Source organism: Aedes aegypti, chromosome 3, assembly GCF_002204515.2.
Source record: "Aedes aegypti strain LVP_AGWG chromosome 3, AaegL5.0 Primary Assembly, whole genome shotgun sequence".
Lineage (NCBI taxonomy): Eukaryota > Metazoa > Arthropoda > Insecta > Diptera > Culicidae > Aedes > Aedes aegypti.
The window spans coordinates 230,745,898-230,762,059 of record NC_035109.1 but is presented as its reverse complement, the minus strand read 5'-3'; the positions used below and the strand labels follow the sequence as shown (position 1 = coordinate 230,762,059).

General features: G+C 35.6%; 1 protein-coding gene across 8 annotated transcripts in view; it reads right to left on the bottom strand.

Annotated features, from left to right (window-relative positions):
- The window catches only part of LOC5567941 (A-kinase anchor protein 9), a 128,734-nt gene that overhangs the window by 75,946 nt on the left and 36,626 nt on the right, over nt 1-16,162 (bottom strand). For all 8 annotated transcript variants that reach the window (XM_021851143.1, XM_021851144.1, XM_021851145.1 and 5 more), the window contains exon 2: nt 9,986-12,730. In XM_021851143.1, the coding sequence (XP_021706835.1) occupies nt 9,986-12,730 (2,745 nt within the window). The remainder of the gene's footprint in view (nt 1-9,985; nt 12,731-16,162) is intronic.

Sequence of the window (16,162 nt, the reverse complement as noted above, 5' to 3'; positions counted from 1 at the left end):
TAACGCTGAAGGGGGTGGGTGGGTGTCCTCACGGTGTTACGACTCATACGAAATTTTTAGAATATCCATACAAAAAGCGTTACGAGGGGGTGGGTGGGTGTCAAAAATGATCATTTTCGGCGTTATGAAATATGTGAATGAACCCTTTCAGTTTGAGTCATCGTTTTGAGCCTCGGATGCGATGCAATCGAAGATTTGCACCAAAGTTTGAACCGCGGTTGCAACCGAGGTACAAATGAACCGGTTTTCGAACCGACGTTTGAACCGAAGTTCACTTTACACATGTTTGGGTTTAGGATCAGGTTCGAGCGTTTCGATTTGCACACGAGAACAGAGTGCAAGGAGAGTATGAAACCGCCTGAACCAACGTGTTCGGTGTTCGATTGGGAAGACTGGTGTAAAACGTCATCCCCCATACAAAATGACATGTTACCTAGTCTTCTCCCGGTTTTCTCGACTATTCCGGAGACTTTCCCATACTTTTTCATCGCACTATCACGTCGCATCCCTTGTCGAGTGCAACTGTGAAAACCTGTCAATCCGTTCAACCGTTCTCAAGCCATTTCGTGACATACAAATACCTCTCTATTTTTATTTTTATAGATTTAAGAATTCAATCGAAAAAATCGTAGTTTATCGAATGAACACCGGAAAACAAACTCTTGCAGTATTTTCACCGAAATGATAGGATCAAATCAAAGCCTTGTTGGATTGAAAAATAAGGATCGTGCATTCTCTTTCTCGTTGCTTTATGAATCAAATCAACGCAAAGCAAAGGCAAATTTGAAGACTGTTTAAAAGTTACAGATAGGCTGAATTTTGACATAAAAAATGCACCAAGACGAACAGTTATGTATCAGACAAACTATCCGTCGTATCCTTTCGGTGTCTTCAGCACATATGGCCCTTATCATGCAATGAACAAATGCGCTGAAGACACGAACATGCTACGAAGCATAGTTTTTCTAATACATCACTTTGTGCCTTGGTGCATTTTTTATGTCAAAATTCAACCTATCTGTAACTTTTGAATCAATAGTCTCCACACAATTTTCACATTAGTTCTCAAAAATTGAGATAATTTGTAGTTCATCACAGAAAAAATGAGAAAAAACGGTTGAGAAACGGCGGAGATATAGCGCTCTGAAGTTGACCATTTTGTATGGGAAAACGGCTTTGGTGCATTTGATATGTCTGATACTGTATTTATGCGGAACTTAATGGTAAAAATGCATTGAAGATTTTTAATAGAGGTACATAACGAATTACTAGAAGCATTTCTTAACAAATCTTTAGAATAAATCGTGGTTTTTGATTGTTAACAACATTGTGGCGAAAATGGTGAATTAGTTTTAGAACATTCTGAAAAAATCCTGAAAGAATCCATCATTCAAAAACAAGCAAAAAATAGAAATTCAGGCTAAACATGTGACAACATTTTTGTAAAATTAAACCCTTTCTTTCAAAAAAACAATTACTCCAGAACACACTTGATTATTGACGAACCGGAGACAAACCAAATTAGATGAATTTTGTGCAGATTTTAAAGCCAACAGTAAACAATTGGAATCGCATTTTTTATTTGTTTTAAATTGCTTAATTTCATGAATAGGTGGATCAGACGTTAGGCAGGTCCGGTTTTGGGGGATGCCAAGGGGGCGAATGCCCCGGCCCCCCCGGTGAAAGGGACCCCCGAGGAATCATAATTAAAAACAAAAAAACATTTTGAAAAACCTTACAATAATTTCTTTTTAGACACTTGGATATATAATTCTAACGTCAAAGTCAACTTTCCAATATTTTAGTTATTTTCTTTTTCATAACCTAATCTTACAGTATGGTTTGGTCAATTGTTATCCTTCAATATACTACAAAAAAAATCACGAATATTGAGCCAAAATTTTCGAAATTCTTCTCTAGTTAGTTTTCAAAAAATATTTGAATTGAAAATGGGCTTAACGTTTTTGCAGGATTTTAAAAAATGTGGCTAAACCTCTTAAGCACTGCTCAATTCAAAGAGTTTATCTGGAACTATCGGAACCTATCAGAACTTTAAAATTTAAACATTTTGCACTTCTATCAAAAACATTAAGGGTGAGGGAAATTATTTTGTGATTATTTTTATTTACTTTTCTTTTTTTTGTATTCCGTAGTTGATGAAGTTTTTTTTTCTAATTTAGTATAAGCTTAGAGCAAACTTTGAACATAATTAATAGAATATACATTACTGTCAAGAATAAAGTACATGAAATCCGATTTTCTTACAAAATTGGTCAAGTTTAGGGGACTGTATAACAGCTTCTAACATACCAAATGACCTGACCACAGTTATTAACCGAGAGCTTTCTTTGCTAAATCTGCCATTTTATATAGTATAAAAATTAAGACATTTTTTTCAAAATGGGTGGATACTTCTGCATAAAATTTGATGATTCATTTACAAAGGTAATTTGAAGTTTTTTCCGTGCGTTAAAATTTTCAGGTCAATCGGCCTTGTGTACTGTATTCTTGCCAGTACTGTAAACACTTTGTATTTTTTTTTTTGCGGCAACCAGAGACAAACTGGAAACTAATACTAAATAGAATCAAAAGAAGCTTTGGAGAATTGAAGATTTTCAGCAATTCTTCGCTTTATACAACTTATTAGGCCAAAAAACATTGGCTCGTTTTAAGATTTTTTATATTTTTCCCTTTGGACGGAAAAATCACCTCAAAACACTATTGGAAAGCTTAAAACAGTCGAATTTTTCAATATGTATAGCTCACTACCGTCAATCACTAAAGTCAGTTACACTACAATTCAGGCCATTCATGTTTAGACCGATCATCTCGTTCTATACGTTAGTTTGTGGAATCCCAAAACGTGCTGTTTTTTTATAGAGGGGCTCCCTTTACGAGATCTGACCCGGGCCCCCCGGAGCCCAAATCCGGCACTGTATATCCACTGATATCAGTGTTGATTAATTATGATTGTCTAACAATGTTCAAGTATTTTATTATAGGAACGCATTTTTTTATAAAAATATTTTACCAAAGTCGTGTAACAGCAGTACCATGGATAAATCAGTGGAAAAAAATATAGCTTATTTGTTGAAATTTCTAACATAATTTCTAGCAAAATTAATACTTGCTTAAGTCCTGGACGAGTTCCTGACAAACTCTTTGAATTCTTATGGTTGGTATTCCTATCCGTTTCTGGCATATCTTCCGGAAAAAGTTTTGATGAGGTTCTTTCAGAAGACAGGTTTAAGATCCTTTTTATAGCAGCAGTTTACTGTAGAAAATTAACTAGTAATTTATTCAAGAGGATTGTTGGATATTGGTCCTGATGTTCGTCAAAGTTTATTAAAATATTTCGGCCAGAAAATTATTCCCAAAGTCGCATTCTCAGTTTTGCCAGAATCTTCTCCAAAACATTTCCCAGACAAATTTTAATATTTTCCGTGGGAAATGTTTACTGCATTTTTACCTGAACTTTTCCAGAAAGTTAGCCAATAGTCCCTTTCTTTCTTGACACTTTAATTTCCAAATCACACTATCTTTCTAATAACAAATAACTATTTCTCGCTGCTTGTTTCAAAAGCTAATCCATGCGAAAATAGTGACTTCAGTAACCGTTTTCCTAAAAAAGTGACTTCAATGATTTTTTGTTAGAAGTAGTGACTTTTTAGTGACTAAGTCGAAAAAAGTGACCAAGTCACTGAAAAGTGACATGCTACCAGCCCTGCTTACGGTACCTATCCATCTAGTATTCATTGCTTTCTTCTCCATGCTCCCTCTTACTTCGAGCAAAATAGACCGAAATGCCGGTAAACAAAAATTAAAGATTGTTTCTACATTCAACCTACCACTGAAAAACATGATGGAATTCAAATAATTTAAAATCGTTTTTTTTTTTCAAGCTATAGTTACACAGAAAATAAAATATGTTCCAGAAAAAAATAAGAAATTTTATATTTTAAAAAAATACTGCGAAAACTCAAATTTGTATTATAAATGAAAAAAGATAGTGATGCTCAAAAATAAGACTTATTAAAATCAAAAACCAAAATTCATCAATTTACGAGTAGAAGAAAATCATTGTCCAAAACGTGTTTAGATCGATTTTAGATAGCAAAAAATTATAGGGGAACTGTGGTTAAAATGAATAGGGGGGGGGTAAAATGAACAGGTTTGTGTTTTACGGTAATTATGCTATAAATCTTTGCATAGCACCATCCTTAATCCTATGACTAAGAAACTATTTCGACAACTCTAGCGTGATCTAGAACTGTCAAAAGCTAGAAAAGTAAACAAAAACAAAGTACGCCTCTCCGTTTTCTTAAACGATGTAAAATTTCACTCGTGGAATTTAAAGTTTTTATGACTAAAATCATCAATAATCTATTGAACTGCGCAGCACATCATATCTTTAAGGTATTTATGATAAGACGACGGAAATTGAAAGTACTTTTATCTTCCAAATTTTTAGAATAAATGATTTGATTATGTTGATTCTTTGGGGGTAAAATGAACCACTCGAGATGGGAGTAATATGAACACTTTGGTAGGGCGAATACTACCGGATAAATTTTCAAAATTATAATAATGTTGATAAAATTCTATTTCCATCACAATACTTCAACTTGTTACATTGCCTAAACATCCTTCTTCAATTGTGAGCTATTGAAAAAGAATCTGGCAGCTTCATAAACAAGAAAACATGAAAATTGCTTAGGGTGTTCATTTTACCCCCAGTTTCCCTACTTAGATCGAAAATAAAAATGTGGGTATTAGAGGGTTAAGAACAAATCAAAGATTGACTACACTACGGAACACGTTTTTGTCTCAAGCACCAAAATACTGCTAATTACTCAATTGAAAAGAAAAGTATTGTATTTTGCCATATAAGAGAAACGAAAATTTTAGTATGGAGACTGCAAGCATGTTGAAAAAATCGATTTGAACTCGAAATTGTATCGTGCAATTTCAACTGAATTATATCTGAATTGAAAATTGAAGTCCTATTTTGCATGCTTGTTGGATTTTAACACCAAAAAGTTTGATAAATCATACTTCCCTCCCCTTGGTTATGCGACCTTGCCGCGATGGGAGGGCATAATCCATTAGCCCATATGTTGGAAACCAAAGGCGTAACCTGTAGTGGTGGTATCATATTTTGGCACTTTTTGCTTAAAGCCGCGTCATAATTCATATGGCATAGACGCAATAATATCTCGGATGTGATCCAACGGACATTCTGCGTCATTGGTAGAATTGATGCCCATTTCAAATAATTAATCTATTCGAAGTGGACATTAATACTATTGGTGACGTTCAGTTTGCCTTTTGCTAACCAGAATGATCCGTAGCCACTCTTACTATTAGCTAGTTAGATACATCGTTATCATATACGACGTAGGGAATACATAGGAACTCTTAGGAAAATGACTAGTAGATTCACTGAGTAGAAATAAGTGGCGACAATCTTATTTTAATATGGTTTTTACATTGCCATAACACTGTTCGACAAAAAATTTTTTTGGATGGATCAGGGACGCGTTTATATGGGTCTTGAAGTGCAAGAAAAGTATAGAAAGAGGCCGTTTTCAAATGATTTGCAGCACCCCTGGATTATTTTTTGATAAAGCTTGAAAATTTGGCATTTTTAATCACAAAAAGTGTAATAAGCAATACATCAATATCTTTTTAAATTCAATTATACAACCATTGAATTTGTCAAATCAATATTTTTTAGCACTGGATGACTTCAGGGAAACGTGCACCATTTCAGAAGAATATTGGCATCTATTTTGTATATGATTTTGGAATGTAAACGATCATCAAGCAAGTACGTGAGGATGTGCACCATATAAATACTACTTTTTTTCTATTTCACACATCTGGTTCATTATATAATAATTATTATAGGTTCAAGAAGAAGCTTGATTGAGATTTGATTCTTTGCTCCATTAGATAAAGCAATGAGCAATGGAATCCAGTAACATTTGATTTCAACAAGGATACGACGACTACGGAAAATTTATGTGTCTGTTATATATATTTATATGGGCTGGTTGGTCTAATAAACTCTCAGCAGAAATACAAAATTGATATAGGTTGGACACTGGCATGTAAGTGGTCTTACAAGCGCTAGCTGGTTTATCAGGAGACGATGTCTGTAAAAAAATGTGATAACACTGTTATTTGTGATATCTAAATATTTCGATAGGTTCTCATTAAAAATAAATTACTTATCGTGAGATTAATTTTCATCAGTATATCCCTACAAAAATTACAGAATAACAGAAAATAGCAATAAATAATTTAGTAATCAACATTGTCATATTTTTTTGCGAAAGCCGCTCAGGCAGGCATGAGTTCTTTATGATTCAGTTTGTGCACAATGCTGATCATTTGTGACAACTGATTTAGTGGTAACATGCCTGCTTCTTACTTGTAAGATGAAACAATTTCTGGTTAAACCATTTCCGATTTTTTTAATTGTTTGATTCTACATTTCACATATTTTTCGGTAATTTTAATCAAACTTTCAGTTTTCAGATTTAGAATAAATTTCATAAAAAAATGTGATATAATCTAAATGAATAAAAAACACTTTTTTTATATGTCTTCCTGTTTAAAGAAAGAAAAACAGACATTAAGATTCGCAAAATTGTTTATCATAAATGTATTTATAAATTGTTTCTTCACTTAATCCAAAAGCATTTTTACTCATTTAGAGGATATGGGAATGGGGGTTCATAAATGGACACGTTTGACCTCATAAGGGAAACGAGTTTAAAATTAATTTTAATGGTCGACTTCTTTATGCTTCCAATATGCTTACAACTAAACCCATTTGAAGAAAACATCCCATTAAACAAGAAACTAACGCTCCATTTGAAAGTTTGATTAAAATTGCGCAAAAAATGTTAAATATTGAATAAAAAAAAAAAAAGATTTGGAAATGGTTTAACCAGAATTTTTTTCATCTTACAAGTAAGAAGCAGGCATATGTAACCACTTAACCAGTTTTCACAAATGATTAGTATTGTGCACAAACTGAATTAAAAAGAGCTCATGCCTGCTTGAGTGGCTGTCGAGTGCTGTCACAACAAAGGTGAAATTGTTGATTACTGAATTGTTGGTTGTTATTTTACGTTAGTCTGTAATTTCTAGGGATATTCTGATAACAAATGGACCTCACGATAGGTAATCTATTTCTAATGAGTACGTATCAAAATCTATGGAAATCGCAAATAACAATATTGTCACATTTTTCATAGACTTCGCCATCGGTTCCTGATAAACCGACTAGCTCATGTAAGACCACTTACATGTCAGTGTCTAACCGAATTTTGTATTACTGCTAAGAGTTTATTAGACTAACCAGCCCATATAAATATAACAGACACATAAATTTTCCGTAGTCGTCGTATCCTTGTTTAAATCAAATGTTACTGGATTGCATTGCTCATTGCTTTGTCTAATGGAGCAAAGAATAAAATCCTAATCAAGCTTCTTCTTGAACCTATAATAATTATTATATAATGAACCAAATGTGTGAAATAGAAAAAAATAGTATTTATATGGAGCACATCCTCACGTACTTGCTTGATGATCGTTAGCATTCCAAATTCATATACAAAATAGATGCCAATATTCTTCTGAAATGGTGCGCGTTTCCCTGAAGTCATCCAGTGCTAAAAAATATTGGTTTGACAAATTCAATGGTTGTATAATTGAATTTAAAAAGATATTGATATATTGCTTATATTACACACTTTTTGTGATTAAAAATGCCAAATTTTCAAGCTTTATCAAAAAATAATCCAGGGGTGCTGCAAATCATTTGAAAACGGCTTCTTTCTATACTTTTCTTGCACTTCAAGACCCATATTAACGCGTCCCTGATCCATCCAAAAAAATTTTTTGTCGAACAGTGTAATAAGAAATACCTCTTTTGTAACAGCGGTATAAATAATCTAATTCCAGCTTCATTTTCGCAAAATTTACAAGTAGAAAGTAGGCGTTGTGAAGCATTGCATTTGCCACCGAAAGTGAATCATGTAGGAGACTGTAATAGAAGCCTAAGGTAACTTTAATCTTCAATATTCACTATAAAATGACTATGGAAAGTAAGACGCTGAGATCGATCATTAGGGTACACTTGCTAGTTTCGAAAAATTGTTGAACAGACAAGGAAAGCGACTTTTTTTCTTTAAGGATATATGAACGTAATGACCAATAAACACTTTTAACAACAAAAAATAAAATTAACTAGAACTACTATTAAACAGCCTAATTTTGTTAAAACTTGACGACAATTGACATTTAAGACTCTAATCTTACACTGAGGAAAAAAATATATCGATTACCATACGAAACGGTTATGAAATTTTACTAGAAGAAAATATTATAAATTTCATACGACGGCGGTATGAACGAATTAGCTTGTGGTATAGTATGTGTTTTGCAGTACAGTAGTATAGAATTCATAATGTGTCGTATGAAATCTATGATTATTTGTTATGAATATCAAATTGCACTTGTATGAATCACAGCATATTTAAGTATGACCTTGGTACGAACATTTATGAAATTTATTTTATATTATTATGCCTTTTGCAGTACTTCAATTGTAACAAGACGTTTCTTCTAGTTTTTCCAATATGTCTTATAGAATATCACTTTTTCACTTCAACTTTATAAAACTATGCTATATTTATGTAAAAAAATAAGAAAACAGTATTTACTTAAAAATATACATTTTCATCATTGTTTTTAAATCAATAGTTTGTCTCCCCGTTGAAATTGCCATTCAATCGAATATTGCCGTTGGCAGAACTGAAATCCCCTGGCAGTCTGGCACCGCTTCCGGAAAAACGGCTTCTGAAGAAGATTGTCGATTAATTATTTGAAATACATGATAAAATCTAAGAACTTACTAAACTCACGTTCTCACGTGTTCTAGCCTCTTCGATAACCTCATATTTTGTTTCCATTGTGCACGAGATAAAGCTTTGCAAATTTCATCTTTTGGTCGCCCCATTTACACCGCACTCTACGTAGGATTATAGATAATTACTTTTTACCTCTAAACACAGCCAAGACCTTTGCCAAAATTTTGAAATTCGCGAGCTACTTTTGTGCAAACGCCATTTTGAATCGATTTGTACATAGACCATGCTCGGTTCATAAGAAAAACGTATGATATTTTTCAAACAAGGCTCGCTTTGGATTTCATAAGCACATCGTATGAAATGTTATAGAGCCTCGTATGAATCTTAAATTTAAATCGTATGCTCTTCATAAGCGAGTTATGGGCATCATACAAATCATGAAATGTTTTTCATCTTTCAAAATACTGTTTCATACGAAAGGTGTTATGAAGAACATAACTTCAGTTTCCTCAGTGTACGTAAAAGACAGGAGTAATCAGAATAGCACTTGAATGACAAATTATTCAAAACCATTTCGACTAGACAGTATTAGTAATGACACTACTACACAACTATTTCAAACAAATTCTGATGGAGCTGCTGATTTTCACAATGCTTCCTTTTCTCAGAAGCAAGGGAATATGGGCACTTTTCAAAAACTACCACGTCACAATACTAATAAAAAAACAGTGTTCATGTGGGCGCCATTGCCTAGTCCGTCTGAGTATTGGTCCTGGTAGAGGGGAAACTTGGCAAAAGTCAGACCGAGGGTTCAGCCTTGACAAGTTAAGCTGTCAGGCAGCTCCAACTAAATACCATACAAAAAAAAAAAAAAAAGTTTGATAAATCATACTTTAAATCTCATTTAAACCAGTGTTTTATACAACTTTGGCGACCTGTAACTAATAATTGTGACGTGCAGGAATATTTCTGAGTACGGCATCACATTCAGCGACCAAAAATCTACTAGAGACACATAATTTGATCCTTGAGACAGGCAAAATTATCGTTTTTGTTACGCTGTGCTATCTATAAAGATTTCAATAAAAAAATGTACTCACATCTTCTTCCTCCATGGGAAATTCCATTACTTCGTCCGCACTACTTTCAGTGGTGTCAATAGTAGTTGGAGTAATTTTCCTATGCGTTGGGCTGAGATAGATATCTTCTTTAGCCTTGCGTTTTGGACTGGTGTGCTTAGAATGATAACCGCCGTTCTCTTCTGGAAATTCTTCTTGGTCTGATATGTCAGACGCAGTGTCGTTAGACATTTGTCTGCTATGTTGCGAAAGCACCTTTTCAGAATATTGCTTTTCGAATTCGGCAACCTTTTCCTGGAAATATGTTCGTAGATCATCCATCTCTTGAGTATGGCGAGCCTCAAGCTCACTTTTCAAATCTTCGATCTCTACGGATCCACTTTTCACGTTTGATAATAGTTGCCGTAGTCGGCTCACTTCTGCGTCATGTTCGTTTTTCTCTGAGACCAACCGTTCTTGAATGATTTTGAGTTCTTCTTCACTAGTTGTTTTCATTTTGTCTAGTTCCTGCTGCAAATAATCGTCGAATTTACCTTGCACCATGTTGAATAGCCTCAATTCATCTGCTGATAAATACTTTCTGAATTGTTCCAATTGCTTGCTGATTGCAGTAGGAATATGAAGAGGATTTTGTTCCGAATAATCAATGTCCAAATTTAAATCCAGTTGACGTTCCCGTGAATTTCTGTTTGAGCGCTCCTCATATAAATCTGGAAAATCCGATAAGGCATCATCGGTTTCGCTGACTAAATCTATAGAAATCTCCGATATTCTTTGTCCCGTACTTTCCTGATCACGCATCCAATGCGGTCTCTGTTTGATTGTATCAGCATTTTCAGCCAGTTGCTTTGTGAGACGATTGACTTCCGCTACTAATTTGATACTTTCTGATCGCTCCATCTCTCGTGCTTGATTGATTTCTTGAAGCTTTTCTGCGAGTGTAACAATCCACTGATTTTGGTCGGCGACTTTTTGGAGGAGTTCTTTCTTGGATACAGTCTCATCGTTCAAAGGTCTGTACTCAGTGGAATTGGTAGCTAAGCTACTTGAGTCGCTACTTCTCTGTGGGTCTCTTAGAGATTCTAGTCGAGTTTCTTTCAAAGAATCTCTGGTAGAATAGGCTTCTAACATCATGTCTTTGGTAGCAATTATTTCATGCAATTGCTTTATTTCGTTATTCATTGCCTGGAACATGTTCAGGCTCACAACACTGTCCAAATCAAAACTTTTATTTACACTCAAAGAATCCGGAATGTTTTCCTTGTTGTCTTCATAAATAGTACTTTCAATGTTAAGTTGCTTGTGTAGTAATTTTTCCTCCAGTATTTTGCGTATCTCTTTACCTTTCTCTACCACAGCTAGAGGTTTTGATTGTTCGTCATCGGTATTCGGGCGACTTTCCGAGTGGTTGGAGTTGGTCAGTGTTTGTTCTGACTCTTCGGAGATGTCCTCTAACGCTTCCTTGATGTCAACAACTTTTTCCATCTGTTTAACAACTACAGGTTTATTTCCCTCAAGATTGTCGGCAGGTACATCTAGCTCATGCTGTGATTTAATTTCTTCAAAAGATTTGCTTGAAGTCAATATTTTTTCCTTTAAATCACCAGATAGATTACTATCACTTGAATCTTCTTTCAACTGCTGGTTTTCTGACAGAACCATTTCATTCACTGCCAATATGTCAACTGAGGCATTAGACATCAACATTTCTTCTATAGAGTTATCTTCTTCCACACTTGAGTCATGTACCTCTGATGATTGCTCATTGCATAGCTTCACTACGCCAAGACTAGCAAATTCAGGCTTATCTTCACTTTGTACGTTCTTCTCCTCTATTTCTGCACTTCTACTTCTTAACATTAATGATGATAATTTTTGAAGGGATGCTTCCTTATCACTATCCATCGGTTTGGAAGCAACATCGCTTCTAGAGCTGTTATCGTTATTATCACTCATTATGCGATCGCTCTCCGTATCTCGAGCTAATTCCGAGATGTCATTAGTTGTGCTGTAACTGTTATCGCCACTATTATCGAGTACATTCGATTGTTTCTGGAGCTTCTTCAACGATTTTAAACTCACTTTGCTATTGTTTATCAACACTACATCTTCATTTAGTGGAGATAATTCTTTTTTCGATTCACCCACTTTTTGCTTCAAATCTGATTCTTCTTTCTTTGGATCACTTCCTAGAACATCCGATGAAGATTCGATATTATCTAACAACGTACCCAGTGAGCCTACATCGTGGTTTTGTTTCAACAGCTTCTTTTTAACGGCAAGATTCACTTTATTATCTTCATCCTTTAGATCAGTACTTTCACTAAATGATTGAAAATGTTGAGCTATTTCATCACCGGACAGTTGCAAATCATCAATGTCGAATTTCCGAACACCCGATTCACCGGGCAGTTCATTGTCAATATCAAACAACTGCTTTTTTCTGTCGGTCGCTATTTTACTGTTGTCTACAGACCGTTGAGGCACGTTTTCAGCGGGAGCTGCACTAAGAACAAGGTTTTCCGAAATGCTACCGCTAGCGTCGTTATCCTGTGTACTTTCATCGTCTGGAATATCTATTTCCTCCATAATTTCTAGGCTGTCTTCATTGTTGCTACCACTGGCACTGGCACTACTCACACTGAGACTGCCGATAATGTCCTCCTCTAGCTTGAACCGAACTGAAGGCTCTGAGCGACTTACAACGGGTGACTTGTTGGGGCCAAGGTTTGATGGGCTGGAAAACTGCGACAGGTTTGGTGGCACCTGAAAAGGGCAAAACATAACGAAGTTTATTAGTATTTATAGTTTATATTTAGATGACTATTTTTGCAAATGACCTTCTTGAGTCTATTCATGCCACATTAGCGAAAAAACAAATTTTTGACAAACATAAATTGTACCTAAATCGTTGATTTGCTTTTCTATATAACATGCTTCACAATTGAGCATGCAAGCATGAGCATAGATGGTCGTATTCATAGCTGCTAACTACCTACTTCGTGATTGACCACAACAAGTAGATAATGTTGCATCGAGATTTGATCAACTAGGGACCATAGCCATTAGTTATTGGTAACAATTCTCAATGTGCACACATTGAGACTTCAAAATTCTATTAAAGTGCCGGCCATGGTCATCGGGGCAATGATCAAAAATATGTAAATTACGTACCTCTACCTCTGAAGCTTTACAGTTGACATGGAAAGGGTTAGACAGAAAGATGAGGTATTTAAGAATCGAGAATCAGACAGGTTAGTAATACGATCCATGATAACAACAAGAGCGTTTCCTTTTCCATCGGTCGCCTTTGCAGGACCAAACAATACAATCAAAGAACTAAACACTACACCACAGACAAACAGACGTAACATTCGAATAATTTACATCGTACAACGAATTAAATTGTAATTCACGGCAAACATTCCAGTTCGTCTGAATCCCGCCGTGGACTACGACAAGGGTATGGACTTTCATGCCTGTTGTTCAACATTGCGCTAAAAGGTGTTATGCGGAGAGCCGGGCCTAACAATCGGAGTACGATTTCCACGATATTCAGTTAATATGTTTGCTTCGCCGATGACATGGACATTATCGGCCGAACATTTGAGGAGGTAGCAAGACGCCGTCCAAGACAAAGTACATGCTAGTAGGTGGAGCCGAGCGCGACAGGGGACGGGAATACGCGACGGGGATACGTTCGACGTGATTGACGAGTTCATCTACATTGGATCCTTGCTAAGGATTGATAACAACGTTAGTCGTGAAATACGGGGCGCATCATCAGTGGAAGTCTTGACTCCTTAAGAAGCTGCGGTCAAAAAGGATTCACAACTGCACCAAATGTACCATGTACAAAACGCTCATAAGACCGATAGTCCTCTACGGGCATGGAACGACTTGCAATAGCCTTTACGGTAGCATTTCAATAGGACATAAATGGTTTTGCATTAAATTACATTTACAGTTTAATAAAGACCAACCTTATTTCGAATAGGCTTTGGAAGAAAACTAATTCCCAATTGGAAAATGTAAACGAAATTGTGATGTTTTAATATTCAATCTGAGCATTTTGAATCATATTTCTCAAATTTTGTGAGTTTGGTCTGTCTTGTTGTGGCTTTCGCGTGCTATAATTGATAGAGTTTATAAATCAGGTATAAGATATGAAGTAATGCAGGGATTCTTCGGTATTCAACGCATATTTACCTTGAAATCAATCTTACATAGGGTTCAAAAAGTTCAGCAGCTTCTGAAGTTCTTCAAAAACTCAAGCGGGCGCCATCCTAGGATTTGAGCTTAACACCGAATGTACGTATAATATGCAGATGTCAAAATGAACTTAGGCACCTACGTGAATTTCACGTAAGTGCGATAGGTAGCCTCAGTAACAATTACCGATTCACTATTTGGTGGTTATGAATGGCTTAGTGATCTTCATCTTAGTCAGGTGAAGTGGACGCAAAATTAATTTGGAATGATCTACGTAATTTTTCACCTAGAAATGACGTTTGGATTGTTTTGAGTGTATGTATTTTGGACAGACGTATCTATAGAATTCAGCTATTTCCATTTGATTTTTCCGAGAATGGTCAACATATAAACGCGTAACGGTCTGTCGGAAATACTTTAATTACTCTAGTTCTAAAATTGTACTGCTGAATCGTGTCAAATGCCCATATCATATATCTAGAGACAATGGAAATTCGCGGAAAAATTCTTGAAATTGCGTGCGACCAAAGCGATAAATTCAAAATTTCGCGGCTTCGTCGCTTTCCCATAATTTTGGCCATATATTACACAAAAATACACATAATCACATCAAGGTGATTATAAAACGAAGCCATACTTTGAGTTTTCAAGTGCACAAAACTGGAGAATCTGACAACAATTCGCGTTGAAAATCAATCAAATTGCTTGTTTGCTGGTGGTGACCAATGCGATAGAATTTCAAATTGAGAAACTGTTCGTATATTGCTTATGGCGTGTTCGGTCATTAGCGAGCATTTTAAACGTTAACCCGTATAGGCCTGAGTGAAAGCAAAAATACTGAAACCCTCACCGCTCAGAGAATTCTTGACGGATTCAAATGAGTTTTTGTCAGTTCACTGGCCCATATATCTAGTTCCTAGAAGTGGCCACAGGAACTCGGAAATATTCCTGTGGCCGGAGTTATTCTGGTGGGTCACTGGGTCAAGTCGGGTAAAAATTGGCTATTTTTTGGGACATGCTTAGTTACCTTTATTTATTTGCAATGACATTCTTTTTAATTTGCATAAATCATTAAGATATGATATTTAACATTATGAATGAAGAGTTTTACACTGTTTGAGCTATACCGGAAGTGGCCATTCGGACGTAATGCCCGGAAGAACCGGCTATAGATTCGTTGGACACTAAACCGTTTCAATTCTCGAAAAGTAGAAATCGAATATAATTTTAACCCAAAATGCATTCCCATAAGCTTGGCACAGATATTCAGATACAAATTGGCCACTTCATCGTAAGTTTGAGGCGTCCCAGGACCCGAAAATGGTCATTTGTAGGATTTATCAAATGCAAAACTCATAGTTATCCAATTCAAATGTTTCTCAAAAGGTTTACACTGATGAAATTTTCCTAATATTCCGTCATATAGTGGCCACATTATACCCGATTCCGGAATTTATCTGTGATTTGAAATTTGCCTACCTCCAGGGGCACAAACGCATAGCACCCTTTTCACCCGACCTGACCCAATGGAATAACTCCCACCGGAATAACTCCGACCACAGGAATATTTCCGCGTTCCTCTGGCCACTTCTAGAAACTAGATATGTGTACCAGTGAACTGACAAAAAATCATTTGAATCCATTAAGAATTCGCTGAGCGGTGAGGGTTTTAGAATTTTTGCTTTCACTCAGGCCTATACGGGTTAAACAATTGACGAGTTACCCTAATTGAAATTATTTCGGTAAATGTTTTTTTTTTGCGCAGAGAAAAAATATGTAATTTATGCATCTTTAAGTTTTTATTATGGCGATACTAAGTTGCTGATGTTTTCTGCTGTTCATTAGTTTTGAAGTGTGATCAAAGGAACGAAACAAAATACATTTTTTATCAATGAGGAAGTCATATCCGTGTTACAACATTATTTTCGACACTAGGCAAAATCAGCAATGCCGGTTCGTTGTCAAATCATTCCATTTTATTTCCGT